Source organism: Lissotriton helveticus, chromosome 4_1 (genome assembly GCF_964261635.1).
Source record: "Lissotriton helveticus chromosome 4_1, aLisHel1.1, whole genome shotgun sequence".
Classification (NCBI taxonomy): domain Eukaryota; kingdom Metazoa; phylum Chordata; class Amphibia; order Caudata; family Salamandridae; genus Lissotriton; species Lissotriton helveticus.
Window position 1 is genome coordinate 717422747 of NC_136063.1, and position 27753 is coordinate 717450499.

The 27753-nt window shown below is 43.0% G+C and overlaps 1 protein-coding gene across 3 annotated transcripts in view; it reads right to left on the bottom strand.

Annotated features, from left to right (window-relative positions):
- Positions 1–27753, bottom strand: part of MEP1B (meprin A subunit beta) — a 389272-nt gene that overhangs the window by 127425 nt on the left and 234094 nt on the right. For all 3 annotated transcript variants that reach the window (XR_013610541.1, XM_078687361.1, XM_078687359.1), the window contains one exon: positions 984–1136. Coding sequence is in view for 2 of the 3 variants with exons in the window: in XM_078687361.1 (XP_078543487.1) it covers positions 984–1136 (153 nt within the window). In the remaining variant the exon portion in view is untranslated. The remainder of the gene's footprint in view (positions 1–983; positions 1137–27753) is intronic.

Here is a 27753-nt window from a genome sequence, read left to right on the forward strand (position 1 = left end):
TACTATTCAGATCTCCCAAACAAGCCTTTCTAAACCCTTCCCTCTGACTCTTCTCCCTCAACCTCACCTTTACTCATCCCATACCTCCTCCCACTGCGATGATCCCCACCAAAAAACTATTTGTAGACCCATCCCTATTTTATCCATCCACTATCGTTTTCAATCCAACTAGCAGACTCGCATGTCCACTGCTCAAATTAATTTCATATTTCCCTATACTAATTTCCCACTAATTCTGTTTCGGTTCCGGAGTAGCGTGCTACCCATCAAAAAGCGCTTTAAAATCTCATCAGGGATAGCAAGCAGTATATAAATACAAACCCTTCCCTCTTTTACCCCTCGACTATCATTTTTCAATCCAAATAACAAACGCACATGTCCACCGCTCAAATGAATTTCATATCTCTCTATAATAATTCACCACTAATCCTATTTGGGTTCCGCAGTAGCGTGCTTCTCAATGAAAAGTGCTTTGACACCTCGTCAGGGGTAGTAAACGCTATATAAATACAGCTACAATACAATGGAAACCGTCCTATTGTCCCCGTCTCCCACCCCATACAATTTCTTTTGCTATAGTTAAACCTTGATGTATGTGTTGTTGAATTAAAATTTGCCCTACTATCCTTAAGAGTGCCTAAGTGCTATATAAAATGTAGTTAAAAAAATAAATTATATAACACTCCTACATTATGATGCAGCAATTTATCTTTCTCTAGTAGCCTCTGACCTCATGCTGCCAGCATCTTTGCTGCTGCAGCAGTCGTACCAGAAACCTACACGCAATGATTGCCACATTCTGTATTGCTGTCACATTGGAGCCTCGATCAAGTGAGAGACAGGGTGATCAAAACACGACTGCTTTTGTGCCACTAACAATATAGCACACAAATATTTACTGCCATACCTCCAACATGGTAACAATCTTAGTAGAGCATGTGAGGGAACACTTGGAATAAGGAATTAATTAACAAACTGCTTACCCTTGCAGCTCCCCATGATGGTATGGTCAGTTGTTGGTCCCGCAGGAACCTGCAAAACCCGCTGCCAGTCTGCTTTATCTTCCAAGGTTTGGACCATACCACACACGTTATCATACTCAAAGCTGCACTGATCCATAAAGCTGAGGGAGGAAGCTGTGCCAGGAAGAGACAGTCAGAGAATAACATTGAAATAAATGTCAATGGGATGGTTAGAAATTAGTCATCCGGTGACAGAATGGTGCATCCTTCAATAGGAACATTGACATAGATGGCATGATTGCTGGTTTACATGGACATGGTTGTAATATCACATCTTACCATGTCAAGTAAGAAAATAAGAAGAAAAACAACAAGCATAAATTGGACAATTGTAGTTATATGTTTATCAGATTAAAACAACCATGAGGTAAGGACTGAACTAGTAGGCGCTGCCCTGCCTGACTACGCTGTGGCCTGCATACTACTTTGATGGTCTTACACAGAAAAAGGGCTGTTACATGCAGATTAAAACTGTTAGTAGAGTGAAGCAAAACAGGAATAAATTGAAGGTACTGGGGTAGGTTTCTTATTTCTGAACTAGCTTATACCCAACACCTCCTACTGCCAATGGGAAGAGAAAATAAAGTGAGTGGACAGCTTTGTGGAAGAGGTGAAGAGAGAGAGAGGGAAAGGAGAGTGTGGTGAAAACAAAGGCCTTTGAGTGGGACTTTAACCAAATGTGGGGGCAATGTTTTCATTGTGGTCCTGTAGGCCACATGGCCAGAAACAAAGATTGCCAGGCACTCACAGCAGTGCGCAACAGATGTGGGGAGAAGAACCATTTTGTTAAGTGTGGTAGGAGTATGGGGTTAACAAACAAAATGGTTGAAGTCACTGAAGTGTTTGAGGAAGTTGCTCTTCAAGTGAGAAACAATCAGTGGGTAACCCATCTTATGTGGTGTGAATAAAAGATACAGCTGTGGGAATGATGATTAATTCATATACAAGGTTGAACACAATCTCCATGCATGTGTTTAGGCAGAATATTGAACAGCAGGTGAGGTGAAAGAAAAGGGATATCTAACCTAGATGGTGGGCAAGCCATAAACTGAATGGATTTGTCCACCCTGTTTTTCAGTATAAAGGACAATTTGTGGAAGGCAAGGTCTATGTAGTGATAAAAGATGGCAACATTTTAGCATGGCTTTACTAGAAGGATCTAAGTGTAAACCTCGATCCCAATGCTTATTCCCAAACGTGTGCATCAAGTGAAACAGAAGTTTGATTTCCGAAATTGCTATCCTGATGTTTTTCATCTGTGCATAAGAAAAGGCTAAAGATGGGAGCTGTACCTGTAACAGCCATGCTCAGGATAATGCCATTGAATGTACAGGATGCTGTGAGAAAAATATTGGAGTGACTATGTGTAAATAGATCCATTGTTTCAGTTGAGGCAACAGAATGGTTGACTGCAGGTTTTATTGGACATAAAGAAATGGAGCAATAAGGTTGTGGGTGGGCATAAGGGGGAAGAATTGGAATATGGTGCTAGATACAGTTCCCCTACCCAATATCATAAAGATGTTGTCAATACTATTGGACAGCACATTTTTTACAATCTTGTACTCGGCATCTGCATACCATAGGATCTGATTGGATTAAGATTCCGAAGAGCTCATATTTTTCATTACTCCTAATGGGTCTTTTATGTTTCAGTTTGGATTGGTTTCTGCTGCATCCATATTGCAGAGAGCCATGCAATTGTTGGTGGGAAGCACATAGAGGTAAAGTGTTTATAAGATTATGTGCTTACTTATGATAGCTCTTGTGCAAAGCATAATGAGAGAGTTAATGGGTATTGAAGAGAGGGAAAGATGCAAGTTTGGCAAATTTGGTAAGAAGCACATTTATTATATGGGACTTATGTTTTCAAATACAGCGGTGAAGCTGGAGAAGGATTTGGAGATGCCATTTACATATGAAGATTCTCAAAAACAGGAAGCAGGTGTTTATATTTATAGTCTCTTCATCCCTAATCGTTCAGGTAAGTCAGCAACACTGCAAGAAATAAGTTAAAAAAAAGGGATGGGTTTTGTATGGATTGGTGAGTGGATTCTGGAACTTGAGATGGAAAATAAATATATGGTAAGAGCCACCGAATTATAGGTCTTTGTGCTTGGGACAGATACCGTAGTTAACACCAGTGTTAACTGCAAAGCACTTGGGACGGTTTTGATTCAAGGGGTCAGAGGGGAGTAGAGATGTATAGCGTGTCCATCTAAAATGTTGAGAGTTGCTGAGCTGAACTACTCAGTCATCAAGAATGAGACATCAGAGGTTGAGTTGGCAGTTAAGACATACCAGAATTTCCTGTGATGTAGTGTGCTCATGGTTAGGTCTGAGCACAAACCATTGCTAGACATTTTGGCCAAAATAGGTTTGAATGTGGGGTCAGAAAGATTCAGAAAATGGGGTGAGGAGCTGCAGGAATATACATTCTTCGTAGAGTACACTTTGGGTACTAAGAACAGTGCGGCTGGATGTCTGTCAAGATTAGTTGCTACTTCTCCTATGGAAGATACAAGGATGATTGACAATGGCTGGTTAGACAACAATGTTAGCCATCACTCTGGGAGCCATACTTTCACATGGAACTGCAGTTCTATGTCAATTATGGTCTGACAGTGAAGGTTTAGTTTTAGAAGGTACAATGTTGGTTTCTTTCATGTGTTTGAGGTGTATGAGAAGAAATTTAGCTCACAAATGATCAAATAGGTGTGAACAAAAACCAAAGAGTGGGAAAGAGAGGAATTTTAGTGACTGCCTCTGGACCTAAGGGTGAAGGAGAGGTGTGTTAGGAGATGTGCTGAGTGAGTGGCTAGTGACAAGGTGTGTAATAACAGAGTTGTTTCCATGGAGTGTAGGAAGTTGTGTGGTGGTTCATGGAAAGAAGTTGCCATAGGTATTGTAGGAAACTTCAAGGGTGAAAGAGCCATTCCGTATTTGTTAGGAGCTATGGATCTTTTAAGGGGGAGCCAGAAGTGTCTTTTGTGATGTATATTACAGCAGGAGCGATAATTAGATCTTGGAAGGATTGTTTAGAAGAGAAGATTTCACAGACGCTGTTACTGATCGACAATGGTAACCAATGGTAATTCTGGTAAGTAAAGAGATTTTAAAAGAACTGTATGGTTATACATAGGACTTGCTTGCTGTAACATCCAGAGACTAGTATAAGAATTGAGAAATCTAATAGAATCATAAAGGAAGATGTATAACTGGCAAAGGAAACTCGATTATATTGCAAAAAGGAGGCTCAAAATCGCCTTGTTGCATATCCTTCTCTCTTTATGTAGCAACCAGAAAAGCACAATTTGAATTGTTCAGTGATCAGTGGTAACCCCCTTGATGGATGAACTGGCTGAGAGGAAGAGATACTTTGTTGCTAAAAAAGCTAATAAAACATCAAAGTTGGAGTTGGGAATTTTTTCAGGATTTAGTGCCAGTTAGAGCAAGAACATTGTCTACGTTTTCATTAAATCTAGGAATGTGGTGAGGGTATTTAACAATGCTGTTAAAAATAATGAGTAAGGAAATATGACATTTAAATAGGGTAACTGTATATAAGAACAACTCAAAATAAAAGTGTTGGAGACCATGGATCTTTACCTTGTGTGGGTATAACAAACTGCAGCCGGGAAAGGATGGTTCTGAAAATTAGTGGTCCTGTGGTATTGGTGAAGGATGTATGCATTTTAGAGAGAGGAGTGTTTGTATTAGGACCCGAAGAATCACGTCTCAAAATAATAATTTTATCTTATCTTCATTTTCTTTTCTTTTGCATTTGTATGGTTTATTGGGATTTCATATCCTGTATTTGGGGTTTCTTCCTATATGATGCATATGCTGTCCTGTAGCTACCCTGTTGTGTAAGCCTTTCCTCTTCTTGTTACTAGGGATTCTGGTGAGCAGGCTTTACCATGGTGTGGACGTCTTGTTTGTACTTAAATGGAAGATGTGTAATGTCTTACCACACAAGCTCTCTCTGAAATCCAATTAGATTTTTTGATGGCTCAATGGGTCTTACGAAGGCAATTTCATAGAAGAGTTGCCCGGCAAGAGATAGTGTCCACCGAAACAGCGGTGATATGGTGAGTAATACCCATACAAGAGACAAACTTTCCACAGGTGCATGCACTAGACACACTGATGTTAATTGATAGTGGGCAGAGTTAGGAATAGCATATCTAACATCCTCTTCGGCACAAGAAGCCTACATTGCACTCACATGTGTCCATATCGCAAGGGCGATATGAGCCCATCCTCCTGCTATCTTCTGCACTGAACAAAAAATATTGATAAAAGTAAAAATATTTGGGTTGGTTTAAGAACATTAACCGTGTTGCAGTTGTTGGCAAAGTGAAGAAAATCAGTTGTTGAATAAGTGGGATTCTGGTGAAATTGAATACCTCTCCCTTTCTGACGCTCCTTTATGACCCAACTAATGCAACAGAGATTCTAAATGCGAAGCTGTCATTGACTTGTTAGTGGTGGAAGAGTCATTAGAGGAATTCCATGCTATAGATGAGCTTCATCAACATTACAAATCAGCAGCTCTGAGTGGTGAATCAAGTGAAGTAAATAGCCAATAAGGGGATCATTTACAGTACTCATTAAATGTAATAAATAATAGTTATGTGACCACAACAGACCATCATTTCCAAAAATTTGTATGACAGATAATTTGTGAAGAAGTATAATTTGAACAAGATGGGTATTTGTCAAGGTTGCAACTATTATAAAGACAGAACAAAAACAAATACAAGAATCAGAGATTAAAATTAAGTTCAACGTGTGCTCAAGATTGACCATAATTTCTGAAGATGTATATGTCTCATACTTTCTGTAGAAGTATAATTTGAACAAGATTTTGACAAGGAGGCAAAGGTTGACAAGAAATCAAAATAAAGGATTGCTTCATATTCAGTACTGCATCCAAAAGGAAGATCATTCTATATAAAATGTATGTTTCATGTTGAGATACTGTCTGGCGTCACCTGAAACATGTAGTGGTATTTCAGGACCCCTAATGCCCTTCCCTGAGCTTTTCAAAGACACTCTGTGTTGTCCGAAGGGTTGCATACATTAAAATAAGCTCAATGTGGATGCCAAGCCTATTTAATCTAGAATAAGAAGACTGTCCATTGGTGAACAGGAGTTGGTCAGGAAATAGTCATGCTGTGTGCGGCAGGTGGTATTGGTCTTACTGAGTTTATGGAGTGGGTGGTGCCTATAGTGGTAGCCAAGAATTTCAACGATAAAATTTACCTGTGCATTGACAGGGAGGTAAATGTTGGCAAGTTCTCTCTTCTGAATATAGAAGAGAGGATGTCTCATATGAGCCACGTATTTCACCATACTGGACTTGGTATTCACTTATCACCAGATTAGGTTGCATAAGTAGGGCCAAGATCGGATGGCAATCATAACAACCATAATCACATTCAAGTTTATAAGGATGGGCAGCCGAGAGAGATGGCTGCTGCCTGAGAGAGCTCTCGCCTGTCCACGGCAGTATTGACTATCTCACAGCCGTCGTGACCCAAGTAAGAAGATTGAAACAGCTGGAGGATTGATCCGGTGCCCCCCCCCCCACCACTGTGGTGTGCGTCCTGCTGGGCCCGTGGCCCTAGAGCGCTACACTGAGCAGCAAAGGTCCCGAGAGGCAGCGGCGGAAAGATGGCAGCATCCACTCGGGACGCTGGCCGGCACTGATTGACTTCCCTCAGAGGTGCCCCCCCCCCCTGTGGCACACTGCATGACCTGAGTGGAGGATAGAGGGGGCGGCGAAGGCGACTCTGAGCATCGCGGCGGTCCCCCCGTGGCTACTGGCTGGTGGGGCTGCGGCACGGGGAAGCACGAAAATCGAGGCCCCGGCTTCGGGGCTTAGTCGGAGTCGCCGGAAGAGGTTGAGGAGGCGGCCACAGGGAAGGGTGACAGACCTGGGAGGCCTAGATCATTGCCACATTGCCCCCGCATTGCTCCTCAGCAGAGTGATTCCACGCCGGAGGATAGGCAAGAAAAATAAAGGAACCGGCGGAAGCAGCACCGGGCCACACACTAAGGTGCAACGTCGGAGAAGCCAGAGACCGTCAAAATCGAGGCCCCGGCTTTTGGGCCTACATAAGGTACTCTTGTGGGCTGGGGGGGAGATCAACATCTCATTTTAAGAGCGGCCCAGAGATAGTGTGTGCTGTAAGGGGTAGGGGGCAGCGGATATACGGCCCCCACTCCCCCACCTCCTGTTAAAGTGCCGAATGGAGAAAAATACAGGGCCCATTGAGTTGCTGGAGGCCTGAAGGATTGAAAGTTCGGGAAAGTGTCCTGTGCAACTAAGGTTTGACCCATGCAGAGGCTGCAATAGTAAATTAACCAATTCCTCAACCTCGGTGGATGCTGAACTAGAGCCATGCGTGCTTCAGACCTGGACTAATTATCTCCCGGTTAAAGAGCCCCCCCGGAAAGAAAGAAGTCTGAACAGTCAATGCTCACCTAAGCCACTAAATGGTCTGATAGATATTTATAATTATGAGAACTGGAGCTCCGGATGTGGCTGATAGACCTAAAAGCCTGAACAGAGGCCAGGATGGGGTCTATGGTGGTTGATTACAAAACTAAGCCGTGCTGTGGGCAGGCCCGCTAGTGAGGATTCCCTGAGGGACCTGGAGGACAGATTCTCATGAGGAGACTATGAACTGCCATATTTTGACGTGAAATCTAACAGAAGACCGACGTTGCAGAGTTTGAGACCCTTAGGAGGCAGAGTAAGGCTACATACGTAAAAAGTTAGAAGTGGGTGAAAAGTGATTGGGTCACGTAAATATTGCTGACATACCCGGGCGGCGGGTGTCAACTTTGTTCGTTTTATTCATCCATCTGTACGGGTTCTAGACCCTCCCGAAGAATGGCGACAGGAGGCAGGGGGTCAAAATCTAACGCCCAGAGACAACTGGCGAAATTCGCATGGGCCAAAGGAGGAGAAAAGGGTGATTCAAGGAGATCGGATAAGGAGGGATCAGGAGCGACGACGCCACCTGGACAGGAACCAACTCTTCATGATGTTATGGCAGCGATAGGTGGGATGCGCGCCTCAATAGATTCAGTCACAGTAGAGGTCTTGTTGCTTCGAGCTGACTTCAAGAAAATGGATGAAAAGGTGAAAGAGTTGAAGGTGGTGACTAGTGCCCTACAGGCGGACACCTCGAGGCTACAATGTCAGATGCTGGAGTTGCAAAAAAAGCAAGACAGGATGTCGCAACAACTGGATGACTATGAAGGAAGGGCGCGTCGCAACAATATACGAATCCTAGGTGTTCCAGAACGGACAGAGGGGCCAGCCGCGGACCTCTATGTGGAGGAACTAATCACGAAGCACCTGAAGCCCAAAACGTTGTCCAGTTATTTCTCTATTGAAAGAGCTCACAGAGTGCCAGGCGGCCGACAAAGCCCGGTGTGACCCCGAGGCCACTGATCGCCAGAGTGTTTAACTATCGCGACAGGGACATCATATTGCAAACATCCAGATCCGGTCCCCCACTGAAAATAGATAACTATTAAAAATGTTATAAAAAAAGAAAATAGATAACTACGAGATATCCTTTTTTCCAGACTACACGGCCAAGGTCCAGGCGCAGAGGAGGAGCTTTCAAGTGGTAAAACAGGAACTTAGAGACCAAGAGGTTAAATATGCAATGTTCTTTCCAGCAAGACTGAGAGTGGAATCAAATGGTAAATCGTGCTTTTTTCATTCACTGGATGCAGTATGAGACTGGATGGAAGGCTGGAACACTATGGGGAATCAAAAAAGGAACCGCCCCGACAGATCTGGGATGAAGAAAGATGCTCGACCTGAGGCGGAATCCACGGAGGCAACAATGGAGTCGAGCAGACTGGAAGAACAGGACTGAAACAGATCTGTGGTCTGCTATGGGGACTGAATCTGTACAGAAGCGCAAGTAGGGGGCCTACGATGGGGGTGGGAGCACACGCCACTGATTCATATATGTTTTTTGCTTAATTCGGGATATGTGATGTGAATTATCTGTTGATTATAATGGTATGACGTGATATTGTTCAATCTTAAATATTACATAGACGGCTGTAGATGTAAATGAGAGTATGGTATAGCTGTGGACGGGGGGCTAGTTCCCTCAGCGTTTTTTGCATGTTCGGGGGTGAGAGGCAAGGTGCTAAAGATATTGCTGCCATGTTCTTCGACCTGTACATTGATGTTCATTTCAGTGTTTGATAATGGCTGATCGTGAATCGGTGCTCTCTGTCCTCACTTGGAATGTCAACGGGCTGGGAGATGAAATTAAGAGAGGAATAGTTCAACAATACCTAAAACGACAATCTCTGGACCTAGTGCTATTGCAGGAAACTCATTTAGTTGGTAATAAGAGTAAGGCCCTAAATAGATGGGGATATAAGCTACTTATACACGCTGACTACACAACTGGCTCCAGGGGGACGTGTATCCTAGTTAAGAAAAATGTCACCTTGATAGTTCTCAATACACTGACAGACTCTGCGGGGAGGTTTGCAGTAGTTGAGGTTCAGTGGGAGGGGAGAGCCATAAACATAGTCACAGTCTATTTGCCACCGGCGCTGGGTAAGGAGGCCCTAACAGAATTAGGCCGGGTGCTAACAGATCTTCCTGACGGGGTACTAATAATCGGGGGAGACTATAACATGACAATGAACGACTTGACAGACAGACACCCCAGGAGGCAAAGCATGAGGCCAAACCGGCTTATGGCAGATTTTACGACAGCGTTAGGGCTTTCAGACGTGGGGCGGGAGTTGCAAGGTGTTCCTATAGACTATACCTACTTCTCCAATGTGCATGGCAGCCTCTCCCGGATTGACTACTTTTTAACATATGCAGCCTCGGTAGGTAACAAGTTAGAGTGAACAATCACACGTCTAAACGTTTGCCTCTTCGCAGAGGCACCAGACAGGGCTGTCCTCTGTCGCCACTGTTGTTTGCTCTGATGTTAGAACCCCTGTTGGCGTGGATACGACGAGATGTTATGACCAAGGGCCTGCGATGGTCACGGGACTATGAGGATAGGATATCACTCTACGCAGATGATATAGTGCTATATCTTGCGAACCCCTACCGATCCATTCTTGTGGTCCTTGACATTTTTAGTAACTTTGAAAAATACTCTGGCTACGCTATTAATTGGGGCAAGTCAGTTTAGTATGTACTTCATGGACAGACCCCACGTCTTCCAAAAAACTGTGCTCTGAGGGTGGTGAAGGACGGTTTTCGATACCTGGGGATCTTTGTTACGCATGATCAGGCTCTCTTTTATGGTCGCAACTGACGCGATTGCGAGCAGATGTCCAACATTGGAGATCCCTACCGCTATCACTGATTGGCCGCGCTGCCCTCTTTAAAATGCTTGCTCTTCCGCCGTTTTTTTATGTTTTAAGAAATTGCCCACATAAAGTTCTGGATGCCTACTTTACCGCGGTGGAAGGTGAGGTGCGTACCCTGCTATGGGATGGAAAGGCCCCGAGGATAGCACTTCAAAAATTGATGAAGGGATGGTACGATGGAGGTATCGCGTTACCTGACATACGTTTGTATTTATGGGCCTCGCAGGCGGTGACTGTAAATAGATGGAAATATGCCCCACCGGATGACCCGGCGTGTGCTTTAGATAGAGATCGGATGGATAGGGCTGTCTATCTTGGAGCTCTCTATTCTGGTAAAGGGCGACAGCAAATTATAGGTCCAGCTAAGCACATATTGCAGATATGAAAATTGGCCAATTCCCGGCTGGGCTGGACAGACAGACTTACTAGAATGACGCCGTTGTGGTATTCTCAAAAGCTGGGTATGCTATGCCACCACCTGGGATTCGATAAATGGAACATGATTGGTATTTTGACGGTAGGCGATATGATTAAGAAGGGTGAGATCCTTCGGTTTGAAAAGTTACAGAAGACTTACAAATTGGTGCCCACGGAGATCTTTCGTTATTTGCAAATAAGACATGCTTTGCTGGCGGCACTGCCTAGCTGTGTAGACATACCGGAATCCATTTGTTAGATGGACAATTGCACGCTAAGGCGGTCTCCCTTACTTATAAAAAGCTAAGCATTAATATGCAAGACTCTTTTGGGCAGCTTAAGGAGAAATGGGAGGGTGACCTGGGAGTTATCGAGGATGAGGATTGGAGGCAGGCGCTGATGTCTTTCAGAGAGGCTGCCTTAGATACCGCCTTGTTCAGCTTCGTATCAGGGCCGGACTGGCTACCGGGCAGTTTGGAATGCTGCAGAGCTGCTGCCTGATTTTACTGCAGTGGGGGCTGATTTTGTCCATGGAGACCTGCGTGTGCTTCGAAATACTGAAAGCAAAACACATTTCATTTAGCTCACGCAGGTCCCCATGAACGAAATCAGCCCCCAGCTCAGCAGCATTCCTATCTGCCCGGTAGCCAGTCCGGCCCTGCTTCGTATCTTCCATCGCTCATACATGACTGGAATCATCTTAGCAAGGATAGGGACTAGACCTGACTATCTTTGCTTCAAGGGATGGAGGCAGCAGGTCACCTTCTACCATATGGTGTGGGAATGCCCAATGGTGCAAAGCAGATGGGACAGAATCACAACACATATGCATTTTGCCCTGGGAAAGATGATTACCTTGACGCCACGATTGGGCCTACTAAACATCTGGGAGGCAACAGATGTTATAGAAATGAAACAACAGTTTGTAACCCTGGACTTTACACTATTTAAGAGAGAAATTGCATGGGGATGGGGAGGAGTGAGGCCACCTAAAGTAGCGGTGTGGAGTAGGGAACTAGATAAGTGTATGATAGCTGAGAAAGAAGTCTTTATCGCAAGGGGATGCCCAAAGAAATGGGACAGGAAATGGTCTAAATGGAATTTATACAGAGGAGAGATATGTGTGTCGCCATTGGTAGAGTTAGAACTGAGGAGGGGTGGGGACAGAGAGCAAAATATGTACAGTATGCATTTGATTGAACTCATTAACAATGTGAAAATAACTGTATTTTGCAAGGTGGGATTATCTGCACAGAAGTGAACTGTCTTGTCATTTCTTTAATAAAAATATTTTTACAAAAAAAAGTTTATAAGGATGCCCTTTGGGCTTGTTATCGCGGCATCCATATATCAACCAGCCATGTCTGTGTTGATGCTAAGGGATCTTCAGGCTTAAAAATATTTTCACAGCTGTGTTTTTAATTATGGTGAGACCTGGGCTGAGCACAATGCCCAAGTTAAGGCTGTCCTTGGTAGTATTGAAGAACAAGCTTTCACACTAAGGGCAGGGAGGTGTTGTTTGTCAAAACAAAAATTACCTATCTAAGACATTGTATCACTGCTCAGGGTGTAATTCAAAGAATATTTAGGGGCAGATTTATCACAATGTCATGCAAAGCAGCCCAACAAGACACCTTGCTGCACTGTGTTGTGTGAGAGGAAAAGAGCAGGAATTAACCATATTTAACATTATATGGCACATTCCTGTCCTCTCCTTGCACTGCCACACTATGTGCGCCCTAATGTCAACCAGGCACCCTTGCACTGAGGAAAATGATATTTTGCCTGACCAAAAATGTCCACTACATATACCCTATGTTACATATATGTGCATGTCACCCATGCATATTTCTCGTAGTGGCCTGAATCACTAGGCCCCTGCAATCATGTCCTGCATTGGAAATGCCAGTCATCAAAGTCTCCCAAACGTTAAGGTAGCATAAGGCCCATGTATTTGCAGTTCATGACTCCTGACAAACTGAAGCTGCAGTTACGTCCCTCTGACCTCGCATGCTTCTAGCTCAGCCGAGAGAAGCCCAGCAAGAGGCCTGCCAAGACTGTATTATGTATAACTGTTACCCGAGGGAGATAGGGCCTAGCCATTCTGTCTCCATTTAAGTGAATTACAGTGCTTGCATCCATAGAAAGCTCATGCAATGAACGAATAAATATGCTTTTTCTATATTTCTAGTGATGAACAACCTTTGCTTCAGATAATACCTCCCCTGACTCCAGATATCAGCTGTACCAGATGTACTGGTCGCCTTGACACTGAAGATTCCTCTGCTAGACTGAGTCAGCTCCCCTCCCAGTTACGACGTCAATTGCACGTCATGCTCGAAGTTGCACAATTAGGGCAGAGTTCCAGCTGGTCATGCAAACTCCTCCTCTAAGTACCCACCCACCTATGACACCTACCTATCACCTACCTATGACTCATCAAAGTGTACACCCACATGTTCTTATCTCTTTCTTTCTTGCTCTGCCTGGAGCGCTCCTCCCTATGTACAAGGAGTAAAATGTATATATTCTGTTCATTGTTATTAAATGTTAGATGACCCTTCCTGAACCTCAGAGGGGATGGAACTGATTCTCCCTTTGACTCGAGTTATTGGAATAAAGCCCATTCTAACTCAGATACCACGGACTCTGCCTCTCACTTGCTGCATGCTAATTGTTAATGACTAGAAATTATGCCAGGGTAATATTTTATTTACCACATTAATTTGGCGCCCTTACAGGGACATATCCCTTTCCCCACTCGCCGGAGTTGTCGGTCTAGTCTTTGCCCCCTTCTACAGCCGTGACGGACTTCAAAGCGCGCCAGCAGGACTTCCTGCTTACTCCCTCAGGCCCAGGAGGAGGATGGACTGCGACCAGGCATCCATGCGAGGCGGTGAGGAACGCGGATCGTCTCAACCAGAGCCCAGCCGTGAGAGAGCAAGGTCCGAGGTCTCCAGAGGTCCACCTGTTCCAAGGCGCAAGCGTAGTCAAGTCAAGTTTCCGAGGCCTTCAAGTTTCAAGTTCTGCTTTCCCGGTGAGTACCACTATGGGGAATGTATCAAGTTCAAGACGGGCTCATCTTAAATGAGAACGGTCAAGACGGGTCCACGGTAAAACGTGGGAACGGTCAAGACGGGTCCACGGTTAAACGTGGGCCCGGTAAAGACGTGTCTCAATTTTTTGGGACCGGTATGGTTGTACTGTATTTTCAGTGCACAAAACAGTTTTTCAAGTACATGTTTTATTCCATGTATCAGGTTAGACTGTGTCTGTTTTAGTGTTATAATGTGTCTTGTATGAATGATTGTTGAATGTTTCAGTCTATTCTTGTGTATTGTGTTTCCATTGTGTTGGTTTCAACATACCACTGTATGTCAGATAGGGACCAGAAAAGGTATACTAGAAGAATCAGTTAACATACCGCCTAGAGACACACCTGGTCATTTTATGTATAATAAGCATGGGCTAGACGCCATTTGGAAAAAGAAGTCAAGACCCTCTCAGAAAGGTGCCATTGAGTTATGGCGCAAAGAGTCACATAGGAGAACAGAGAAAGAATTCAATAAAGTAGAGAGAACTAAACAAGCAGAGAAAAAAAAAGCCTGAGAAAAAGAACTACGGGATAAGGGGGAATGGGTCAAAACAGAACAATCTGATAGAGAATGAAATTCCGTCATTACTGGTATTTATCCCGTCCTGTCAGAAGAACTAGCTAAAGTGACCACCTCAGTAAGACCCAGTAGGTAGAGAACGCCACCACCTGTACCCTTTAGAGTATGTAGAATTAAAGCTGACAGCATCTGAAGCGTTCATTTCCTTGTATCTAGACAAGTCCCTTCTGGACTGCGCAAGTGCCTTGTGAGTAACTAGTTGGTTTATTTGTGAATTGCGCTTTGTGCTTAAGACTTGTGAGTAGTTTGTTGAATTTTCTTAAGTATAGCTCCTTGTAAATATGCCTTGTGAATAGCGTGTCATTTTTGTGTCTTGTTGAGTTTCTTGTAAATATGGCTTATGAATAGCGCCATGTAGTTATGGCTTGTGCAGAGCATGTTATCATCAGGTCCCTAGCCATTACGTTAGGCAGGAGAGAGCTGGATCTCTTTCAAGTACTAGGAGAAAACGTTTTGAAGATGTGCGTATGTGTTATGTGATAACGTGGAGAGATGAGTTCATGACTTTCCCATGTACTGCAGTCATTGGGGAATGTTTGTGCTTCAGCTGCCAAAGAGTTAATTTCTTGTATTAAGAAGGTCAGTATTTGTTATAAAATGCTGATTAACGAGGTGTTGAGGGATTTTTGCGTTTTTTGGTGTTTGCGGGGGGGGCGTGTTTTTGAGCGGAAATTCATACCCGTTCCAGTGGAGGGATTTGGTTGCTTTTTGGTGAGGATTTAGGGAATCGCTTGGACTACTGTGATGCCAAATTTGAAAGGGCTGTGGAAGTGGTGGAAAAAGCATGTTTTGTGCGGAGGTGCGATTTGCCATGTTATCCAATGGGCGTATTTCTGATAATGGAGAAATTATTTTGGGGGTGTTCCAGGTGCGCTAGAGGCCCGGGGGTTGGATCAGCGGTAGAGGAGGTGGGTGGCCAGATGTGCTGAATTTTGGGGATTTATGGCTTGAGCGGAAGGGTGTGTTTGGCTAATGTGTATTTTTGGAAAATGGAGCTGTTTTGATTTGTGCGTGCTTTTATGCCGAGATTTCGTGGTGTGCTAAATAGTTCTTAACTGAGTCTGCAGGATCGGCTGAAACTTGGGAGTGTCTAGTTTTGCGGCAAAGTAGTTTGGAAGTGCGTTTTGGCACGATTTCATGGCTGTATAGCTCACATGCATGGTGCATTTCATTGGTTGCTGGATCAGTCTATGTGCTTTGTCAGTTTGCAGATTGAAAAGGTAACTTCTAGCATGGAGAGTAAAGAAGTGTATTTGTAAGGGTTTGCCTTGGAACACTTGATTTAATGTGTTTGACTCAGAGGTCGGTAGTTGTAAATAAACCAGTCGGATTGAGATAAGGTTTTACACGAAGAGTACTTTAATGTTATCACGGTTGAGAAGAAATTATAAAATAGACCCATCATAGGATGTGCTTGTAATTAGTGTAATGCAACAGTGTTTTTTTTTAAATAGGAATGTTTCTACAGAATATTTTTCCCAATGCAAGCTGCCCTTTAGAATAGCGTGTGACAGTTAATCCACTTACTTAGGAAAAATGGCTATTTAAAAATTAATGAACGTGGCCCTTTTGATAGCTACAATACACTACCATCTTAATGCATTGCTAAGAGTCCCCTACATTAGTTTAATTTGCATTTAGTTTCAAGGCTCACCTATGTACTTTGACAGGCTGCTGATAGAAAGGTAATATCTTGCACGGTAAAAGCAGTGTTCATTTAACATGCTGCCTGTTATATGTCCACCAGCCTTTGTAAATAGGGTTTAGTATGTCTGATTCAGAGGTAAGTTAGGCTGAAAAGCTTACACAGATGGTTTCAGATAAACATTTAGTGGAGAAGCTTCAATTGATATATGCAGAGAACAGTCCCAATGCAACAGTCCATGATAATTCGTTTTTTTCTCTCAACTGCAAAGTGCTTAGCAATGTGTGCAGAAGCAAATTGTCCCTTTTTTGTGTATTAATTTGCATGCTAAACAAATGCCCATGTTTCAAATGTCATGCCTTCTAGCTGTATTAGTTAAACAAAAGTGTTTTTTTGAAAGTGGAGCTTTTAAGTAGCAGTACAGAATTATTTTAAAATGCTAGCATGTCACTTAGTTACAAAAATATGTCCTTATTAATTAATGATTTTAGAATTCTTTTTACCACGTTTTAAATTTGCTTCAGTTAGTTAGAGAATAATGGTTCTGGTCTGGGAAGAGATATGTTATGACGTACAAGGAATGTGTTTTTCGACCTTGAGACAGTCCGTCCGAGACCGAGATGGCCTGGTTCCCAGAAAATATTGTTTTGTAAAGGGAGGGCTTTTCGCTCTTAGAGAGAGCAGTGCCTGTCTTGTTGATATTGGCCATAACCCAATTCTTTCCGTGATCCCTTTGTTTTTGTAAAGGGGGGGCTACTACTCCGACTAAGACTAGCATCCTTCGCCTGTAGAGGGTGGAAGCTTACATTCCTACCAAGCCCACTCTTTAAGAAACTTGGCAGACGCTTGACTCTTTCCATGAGCTCAGCGTTGGCAACGACCCAATTTTAGAGAAGCAGAGACGAGTGAGAGGCTTGTCACCTATTTGTTATGTTTGACACTGAGCCAGCTCCTGGCTCTGAGGGGAGGGGTGGGTGAGCAAGGAGTAAGTTCGTAGCGGAGTTACCTCCCCAGCCCCTCTGACTTGTGTACAAAAGAGTTGCTCTTCCTTACAGATTAATCACGCTTGCAATTGAATAGTTTAAAGTAGTGTAAACTGAATAATTGGCAGGAGTCTTGCTCTTGCGATGGGTTCAGCATCTGGCAGTCATTCAATTTTAGATCACAGTGTAGCCCGGCTTGGAATTGATTCAAAGCTCCGAGCGCGGACATAATTCTAGAGGGAGGGGCTGCTTCTCAAAGGAGTGAGGAGTAGGAGGCTCTAGGCCTTCTGTTTATGACAAGAATAATGTGGATTTTGTTCATATTCATTTAGAGAACATATTGTAGGTAGTATGATCATACTATTCCCAAGATTTAGAGTAGGATTTCTATAAACTGCAGAGCTTTTGTATTTGAAAACTAATTTTTATTTACTTATTTATTTATTTCTATGTAATTTATTTTTGCTAGATTGATGACAGTGAGTCCTAGCATTTACAGTCAGGCATTGAAAAGGCAGCTAGACAGTATTCACATGCCTATCAACACAGCACTGATACAGTCCATAAACGACATTCTAATTACAGCAAAAGCAGACCCAGACTGTGACATTGCATCTCTGACAGTCTTACACTTTCTGTGAAAAGCAAGTGGTGTACAACACTTGCTTTCCATGGAGGGTACACCAGGTATACAGCTGTCATGCCAAATTTGACATGACATAACCATTTATTGGCCTTACTTCTTATTGTAGGCAATGGATTCCCCAGTATGCATATCTAGCCAAACCGCTCATACAGTTAACTACACAGAAGGCAGCCATTTTGACTGTTCTCCCTTGGACACAAGAACACTTGACTGTAGCAAGACTGACAGGATATGAACTGACATTATTTCAGCCACACATAGAGATCAGACGTTGTAATATTCTTATTCCTGCGACATTTTTTTTCCTCAAGTACAGTAAATGCACCGCCACATGACTGTGTGGAAGTTGTGAATATAGTGACAAAACCAAGACAAGACCTGATAAGTCATAGAGACACAGAAAATAGACACTCTGTCAGCACAAGCAGCAGAGCTCATCGCTCTGACACAAGCCTGCATAAGAACAATGCACTTGAAAGTAAACATTTATACAGACTCACAATATGCCTATGGCGTAGTTCATGATTTTGGGGTCCTGTGGCAAGAGAGAGGTTCTTGACCTCTCATGGTGCCAAGATACAGCACGGCCAGCTTATTCAGGCCCTGTTAGAAGCCATACATTTACCTACAGCCATTTCTATCCTGAAATGTAAAGCTCACACCAACACATGACTGTGTGGAAGTTGTGAATATAGTGACAAAACCAAGACAAGACCTGATAAGTCATAGAGCATGTTTTGTGCGGAGGTGCGATTTGCCATGTTATCCAATGGGCGTATTTCTGATAATGGAGAAATTATTTTGGGGGTGTTCCAGGTGCGCTAGAGTCCCGGGGGTTGGATCATCGGTAGAGGAGGTGGATGGCCAGATGTGCTGAATTTTGGGGATTTATGGCTTGAGCGGAAGGGTGTGTTTGGCTAATGTGTATTTTTGGAAAATGGAGCTGTTTTGATTTGTGCGTGCTTTTAGGCCGAGATTTCGTGGTGTGCTAAATAGTTCTTAACTGAGTCTGCGGGATCGGCTGAAACTTGGGAGTGTCTAGTTTTGCGGCAAAGTAGTTTGGAAGTGCGTTTTGGCACGATTTCATGGCTGTATAGCTCACATGCATGGTGCATTTCATTGGTTGCTGGATCAGTCTATGTGCTTTGTCAGTTTGCAGATTGAAAAGGTAACTTCTAGCATGGAGAGTAAAGAAGTGTATTTGTAAGGGTTTGCCTTGGAACACTTGATTTAATGTGTTTGACTCAGAGGTCGGTAGTTGTAAATAAACCAGTCGGATTGAGATAAGGTTTTACACGAAGAGTACTTTAATGTTATCACGGTTGAGAAGAAATTATAAAATAGACCCATCATAGGATGTGCTTGTAATTAGTGTAATGCAACAGTGTTTTTTTTTAAATAGGAATGTTTCTACAGAATATTTTTCCCAATGCAAGCTGCCCTTTAGAATAGCGTGTGACAGTTAATCCACTTACTTAGGAAAAATGGCTATTTAAAAATTAATGAACGTGGCCCTTTTGATAGCTAAAATGCACTACCATCTTAATGCATTGCTAAGAGTCCCCTACATTAGTTTAATTTGCATTTAGTTTCAAGGCTCACCTATGTACTTTGACAGGCTGCTGATAGAAAGGTAATATCTTGCACGGTAAAAGCAGTGTTCATTTAACATGCTGCCTGTTATATGTCCACCAGCCTTTGTAAATAGGGTTTATTATGTCTGATTCAGAGGTAAGTTAGGCTGAAAATCTTACACAGATGGTTTCAGATAAACATTTAGTGGAGAAGCTTCAATTGATATATGCAGAGAACAGTCCCAACGCAACAGTCCATGATAATTCGTTTTTTTCTCTCAACTGCAAAGTGCTTAGCAATGTGTGCAGAAGCAAATTGTCCCTTTTTTGTGTATTAATTTGCATGCTAAACAAATGCCCATGTTTCAAATGTCTTGCCTTCTAGCTGTATTAGTTAAACAAAAGTGTTTTTTTGAAAGTGGAGCTTTTAAGTAGCAGTACAGAATTATTTTAAAATGCTAGCATGTCACTTAGTTACAAAAATATGTCCTTATTAATTAATGATTTTAGAATTCTTTTTACCACGTTTTAAATTTGCTTCAGTTAGTTAGAGAATAATGGTTCTGGTCTGGGAAGAGATATGTTATGACGTACAAGGAATGTGTTTTTCGACCTTGAGACAGTCCGTCCGAGACCGAGATGGCCTGGTTCCCAGAAAATATTGTTTTGTAAAGGGAGGGCTTTTCGCTCTTAGAGAGAGCAGTGCCTGTCTTGTTGATATTGGCCATAACCCAATTCTTTCCGCGATCCCTTTGTTTTTGTAAAGGGGGGGCTACTACTCCGACTTAGACTAGCATCCTTCGCCTGTAGAGGGTGGAAGCTTGCATTCCTACCAAGCCCACTCTTTAAGAAACTTGGCAGACGCTTGACTCTTTCCATGAGCTCAGCGTTGGCAACGACCCAATTTTAGAGAAGCAGAGACGAGTGAGAGGCTTGTCACCTATTTGTTATGTTTGACACTGAGCCAGCTCCTGGCTCTGAGGGGAGGGGTGGGTGAGCAAGGAGTAAGTTCGTAGCGGGGTTACCTCCCCAGCCCCTCTGACTTGTGTACAAAAGAGTTGCTCTTCCTTACAGATTAATCACGCTTGCAATTGAATAGTTTAAAGTAGTGTAAACTGAATAATTGGCAGGAGTCTTGCTCTTGCGATGGGTTCAGCATCTGGCAGTCATTCAATTTTAGATCACAGTGTAGCCCGGCTTGGAATTGATTCAAAGCTCCGAGCGCGGACATAATTCTAGAGGGAGGGGCTGCTTCTCAAAGGAGTGAGGAGTAGGAGGCTCTAGGCCTTCTGTTTATGACAAGAATAATGTGGATTTTGTTCAGATTCATTTAGAGAACATATTGTAGGTAGTATGATCATACTATTCCCAAGATTTAGAGTAGGATTTCTATAAACTGCAGAGCTTTTGTATTTGAAAATTCATTTTTATTTATTTATTTATTTCTATGTAATTTATTTTTGCTAGATTGATGACAGTGAGTCCTAGCATTTACAGTCAGGCATTGAAAAGGCAGCTAGACAGTATTCACATGCCTATCAACACAGCACTGATACAGTCCATAAACGACATTCTAATTACAGCAAAAGCAGACCCAGACTGTGACATTGCATCTCTGACAGTCTTACACTTTCTGTGAAAAGCAAGTGGTGTACAACACTTGCTTTCCATGGAGGGTACACCAGGTATACAGCTGTCATGCCAAATTTGACATGACATAACCATTTATTGGCCTTACTTCTTATTGTAGGCAATGGATTCCCCAGTAAGCATATCTAGCCAAACCGCTCATACAGTTAACTACACAGAAGGCAGCCATTTTGACTGTTCTCCCTTGGACACAAGAACACTTGACTGTAGCAAGACTGACAGGATATGAACTGACATTATTTCAGCCACACATAGAGATCAGACGTTGTAATATTCTTAATCCTGCGACATTTTTTTTCCTCAAGTACAGTAAATGCACCGCCACATGACTGTGTGGAAGTTGTGAATATAGTGACAAAACCAAGACAAGACCTGATAAGTCATAGAGACACAGAAAATAGACACTCTGTCAGCACAAGCAGCAGAGCTCATCGCTCTGACACAAGCCTGCATAAGAACAATGCACTTGAAAGTAAACATTTATACAGACTCACAATATGCCTATGGCGTAGTTCATGATTTTGGGGTCCTGTGGCAAGAGAGAGGTTCTTGACCTCTCATGGTGCCAAGATACAGCACAGCCAGCTTATTCAGGCCCTGTTAGAAGCCATACATTTACCTACAGCCATTTCTATCCTGAAATGTAAAGCTCACACCAAAGTTACAGACACCATTACCCAGGGTAATGACCTGGCAGACCGAACAGCTCATCTTACTGCCCAGATACCAACAGACAGACACGACAAGGACAGAGGTACCGTTACTGACAACAAGCATGACAGTCAGGGATCCCACACAAGATGTACTTGACATACAGACACATGCCACAACAGATGAGATAAAGAAATGGACTGAACAAGGAGGGGCCCAGACTAACCAAGGTTGGATGACTAAGGGAAAAAGCACATGGTTTCTTTCAGATTCTATGGTACAAATAATCATAAACACAACACATAGTCCCGCACACTTAGGAGAGAAGGCAATGATAGACAGCTTACAGAATATTTGGTTTAACAAGCACCTACGTGCAGCAGCGAAACAGAAACTGCGAACATGTATGATCTGTGAACATGTATGATCTGTTGCCAGTTCAATCCAGCTAAAGGCATTCCGGTGGAACAAGGCGGATTTCATCCTCCTGACCACCCTTTTGAAGTTCTCCTGACGGATTATATCCAAATGGACAGATGTAGAGGTTACAAATATGTCTTAGTAGTTATGTGTGCACTACCTAGATGGACAGAAGCATATCCAGTTCCAGGTTATACTGCTGTGACAACAGCCAGGCAATTAGTGCGCAAGTTCTTCCCCAGATATTGCCCCGTGTCATCTATTCTGATAACAGTCAGCCATTTTGTTCTGAACTAATGAAACAAGTGTCCCTTCTGTTAGGTTATACATGGAAATTCCATTGTGTCAGACACCCAGAAGCAGCAGGCCTTGTAGAAAGACATAATCAGACAATTAAGACAAAATTTGCTGAGATCTGTACAGACAAAGGCGTGGATTGGATGGTGGCCTTGCCGGTTGCCCTCTTTTACATGCATATGGTAGCTCATTCCAGAACAGGCCTATCTCCATATGAGTAGTTTTTGTTAGACCGCCAAATATGTGGGGTACGCCTATGCCTAATAAGAAAAACTAACTGATGTTGACAGTAATATGCTGACAGATTACCTGGCTTCCTTGATGTCTACACTACTCTCTTTTCATTCACAGGTTGCTGCTGCCTTCCCTGACAACACCCAGGTCAAGGAACATGCCATAGCACCAGGAGAATTTGGACTCCTCAGGATCTTTGATCGTTCAAGTCCCCTTGAGCCACGTTGGAAGACGCCGAAGTTGGTAGAAGGACGTAAAGGCCGAACTCACCTTCATCACTACGAAAGATACTTTGGAACTTTTTGAGGAACTTTGGAACTTTTATAGAGAAACATTGACACTAAAAGATGATACAGACTTTGTGCCGCCTTTGCTAGAAAAAACTCCACAGAAGTAGTATAGGTCCAAGCAAGTCAGACGTAGTTTAATTGTTTAAGCCCACCCGGTGGTGAATCGGTTAGACAAGATTTCTGACATGTATAAGATCACAAACAAGAATAGTAAAAATGAGAATAGCAAGAAGAGAGATAAGAAGGAAAAGTACTGCAAGATATTACGCAGTAGATGTATAGTTACCTTGATCATTCTTTTTATTCTGTGCATTGTTATAATTGGTATCAGTTTATTGCTACATGTTTTCTTTCCCATTTCCTCACATATACACTCTTCCAGTAACAGCACCGCGGAGCATACATTTAGTGAACTGCCACCTCATGAACTGTCATATCGACTTGCACTACGTAACAATACATTTATTCGAATGTTACACCATTCTCATCAAACCAGCAATGCGACTGATTGCTGGGTATGTGGCCAACTGCCTCCTTATCAAGAAACAAAGGGAGTCTTGCCCTTCTACCCTTTACCGTTCTCACACAATGGTTCATGTGGAGCATGGTTTGCTCTAATGACATCAATAGATAGAAGGTACATAGCTTATCCAGGTGGCTGGATATATGGAAACCTGAATAAAGTGATGTATGACGCATGTTTTCCAGACAAAGACGGATTCCCCCAAAGAAAGGGAACCGATCTAGAAAATGAAGAGTACGAGCAGGGAAATGCATCCGTTAATTTTATAATGTTAAATGTTCAGCCCAAGCAAAACACAGGTCCACCGTTTATTTCAGTCCTGCCAGCAAAAGGTGATTTATGTGTTATAAGGAAAGGCTCAGTACAAATGGGTTACAGCGAGTGTAACACTGTATTAGAGTTTAGTGATAAAGGACTTTCTTCTTTCAAAACATCACGCCATACCTATTTCATTTGTGGTCAGACAGCCTATGTACATCTGCCCTTAGACTGGGGTGGGACTTGTTATATAGCATTCTTATTGCCACCCGTTTTTCTAGCCCCATCAAATTATCACAGAGATTCACAACTAGAACATGTTAGACAAAAGAGGGAGACAGATTCTGCAGGGATCGATCAGACTGAAACAGCTTGGGAGCAATATACAGATTTCAACAAAGGATTCTTTTTCTTCATAGGTCCCGTCCAAAACAGTAAACTGATACGCAGGTTAACAAGGACTCTTGAAACAGTTGTAAATATAACTGCATCTGCCCTGGCGAACTTGACCCAGGAACAGTCTGCTATTAGACTTGTCGTTCTTCAAAACCGCCTCGTTCTAGACGTCATCTTGGCGGATAGAGGCGGAGCTTGTAGAGTGATCCGATCTAGTTGTTGCGTTTTCATCCCAGATAATGCACCATCTGTGTACGAAGCAATAACAAGACTCCACAAGATTGCTAATGCCATACATCAAGACCCAGGCACATGGACCTGGTCCGGATGGCTCTGGGGTATAATATCTGCTTGGGGATGGAAAGTGTTGACCTTCCTAGGAATAATTCTACTTATGATATTTGGTTGCTGTCTCTGTCTGCAGTGTGGCCGGGCGATTTGCGGCCTGTGTGCCACTGCCTGTATTCCACATCCACGTAAACAAAGGATAAAAGATGAACAAATGATTCTGTATGATGAACTATACGGTCTCATGAATATAGATGTATCCTAAAGGGTTATGTAGGGGACAAGGAGGGAATGAGGAAAATGATATTTTGCCTGACCAAAAATGTCCACTACATATACCCTATGTTACATATATGTGCATGTCACCCATGCATATTTCTCGTAGTGGCCTGAATCACTAGGCCCCTGCAATCATGTCCTGCATTGGAAATGCCAGTCATCAAAGTCTCCCAAACGTTAAGGTAGCATAAGGCCCATGTATTTGCAGTTCATGACTCCTGACACACTGAAGCTGCAGTTACGTCCCTCTGACCTCGCATGCTTCTAGCTCAGCCGAGAGAAGCCCAGCAAGAGGCCTGCCAAGACTGTATTATGTATAACTGTTACCCGAGGGAGATAGGGCCTAGCCATTCTGTCTCCATTTAAGTGAATTACAGTGCTTGCATCCATAGAAAGCTCATGCAATGAACGAATAAATATGCTTTTTCCCTATTTCCAGTGATGAACAACCTTTGCTTCAGATAATACCTCCCCTGACTCCAGATATCAGCTGTACCAGATGTACTGGTCGCCTTGACACTAAAGATTCCTCTGCTAGACTGAGTCAGCTCCCCTCCCAGTTACGACGTCAATTGCACGTCATGCTCGAAGTTGCACAATTAGGGCAGAGTTCCAGCTGGTCATGCAAACTCCTCCTCTAAGTACCCACCCACCTATGACACCTACCTATCACCTACCTATGACTCATCAAAGTGTACACCCACATGTTCTTATCTCTTTCTTTCTTGCTCTGCCTGGAGCGCTCCTCCCTATGTACAAGGAGTAAAATGTATATATTCTGTTCATTGTTATTAAATGTTAGATGACCCTTCCTGAACCTCAGAGGTGATGGAACTGATTCTCCCTTTGACTCGAGTTATTGGAATAAAGCCCATTCTAACTCAGATACCACGGACTCTGCCTGTGCCTCTCACTTGATGCATGCTAATTGTTAATGACTAGAAATTATGCCAGGGTAATATTTTATTTACCACAGCACTATGGTGCAAGGGTGCATGCGTTACAGGCAGAAATGTTTTTGTGCAGAAAGGGACACCTTCCTGCACAAAAACAATCCTCTTGGGCCTTTTCTCTTTCCACGTGTGCTGCAGAATGCAGCGCACGTAGAAAGAGGAACAAACAAGGAGAAATGTACATATTTCTCCTTGTTACACCTCCCCTGAGAAGGTGTATATTTTGACGCATTCCCTCTATCACACATGGTAAATCTAGGAATGCACCAAAATCCATGGGTGGATACATGGGTAAACCTACGCTGCACCCATGGAATGCTCCCCTGGGGCATATTAACACAGGGCAGTGACTTTCGCTGCCCTGCGTTACTCCAGATTTACCAAGCAACACACAGCCCCTCAAGGTGGCCTTGCGTGGCTTGGTAAATCTCATTCTAGGTTTTGCGTTGTACTGTGTCCCCTTGCACGGCATTAGGGCAAGGCAAAATCTTTGATAAATCTGGCCATTAGTGAGTGCCATATAGGAATTTCTAGCACCAAAGAACAAGGAGGAATTGGTTATCTTCATGGACATGGTCGAATTTACAGTAGGTTTATTCTAAATTTGTCTGATAGATCTGCAAATATGATCTGGAATACATTCCTGGAAAAAACATTTTGCAGCAGATTGTCTATCACATCTCATAACGGATGTAAATTATGAGACTATGGAGGATGAATTGTAGTCTCTGGAGAGTGTATACTGATGGAAGGTGTAGTGTCTAATAGAAGTGCAGATGGAAGAGAGAAGCCAAGACTGAGGCGTTGAGTGAAATGTGCAGTTTTTTAAGCTCAGGCTGGCCCAAGAAGTTTGATTTAGGAGATAAAGTCAGACCATTTTCTTTTGTCAAAGATGAACTTGCAAAACAAAGTATGCTGCTGATTAGGGACACCAGACTTGTGCAACCTAAAGTACTCAGGCAAAATCCTATGAGTTTAGTTCACGGGGAACACTTTGTAGTTGTCCAAGGAAAGAATATGTTATGATTTCTGGAGGCCAGGAATGGACTTGGAGGTGGAGAGGGTTATCGGGGAATGTGTGAACAGTGCTGTAAGTGACAACGTTTCTCAAACTCTGGGTACCGCCAATATTTAATCCAGTGCCATCTGAACAACCATGGTAAGAGATTGCCCTGGACACTGCTCCTGTTAAAGGTGGAGAGGTTGACCCCTTGCTTATTAGTCTTTTGGATCTATTTCCTTGACAACCGTCAGTGACATAGCTGGGGTAAGAGAGGACATGTCAGAAGAGGTCATAAAGTTTCTAGAGATGATTTTCAGGTGTGAATTAGGTGCTTTCTAGGAAAAACATGGCATCAAGCATAGGAAGTGCTCCCTGTACCACTCTCGCACCAACAGTGTAGCAGGGTTTGATAGGACAATTAAAGAAGGTGAAAGTTGGAAAGAGGAGATGGAAAGGTTAGTTCTCAATTATCGGTTATCTCAGCATGCTATCACAGGCAGATCTTCTTTTGAACTGTTCAGGGGTTGGATGCCGAATATTAGATACGCTCCTGGAAGGATATTGTGGGACAAGGGTTGGATGATTGTGTCTGTGGAAGGATGGAGGGAAATAATGTAATGTGACAGAAGACAAGAAAGGCTTATTAGGACTGAACGCGTATCACCAAGGAGTGCAAATTGAAGTTGGAAGTTTGAGTGCAGGTTATAGCACCTGTTAGGTGTGCTCCATGACCCAAATTCAACTATTAGTGATGTCAAAGTACTTAATAATGCTGTCAAGACCAGTCAAAGCTCCACCTACTTTGAAATTTCCTTTGTCAACTGTTGTACTGCTTGTGGACCAGAATAATGATATTATAACAATGTATCAATGCGTATGTCGCTGACTGCTAATTTTTGTTATTCTTTGTGTAGTAAGACTCTATTTATGAATATGCCAGTCATTGGCTTCTATTTCACATGTATAAGGCTGCACCATTAGTTACACATGCCACACCTTTTATAGAAGCTTCTATGATATGTTTCTTGGGACACACCACTTTTCCAGCACCCCTCGACCTCCCATCCCCACCTTTTTTATGCTACTTAAACATGTTTATAGGGTTCTTTTTCATATTGCAATAAACAGTTGGTTCCCATGGTAGAAACAAAAAATGACTGAAC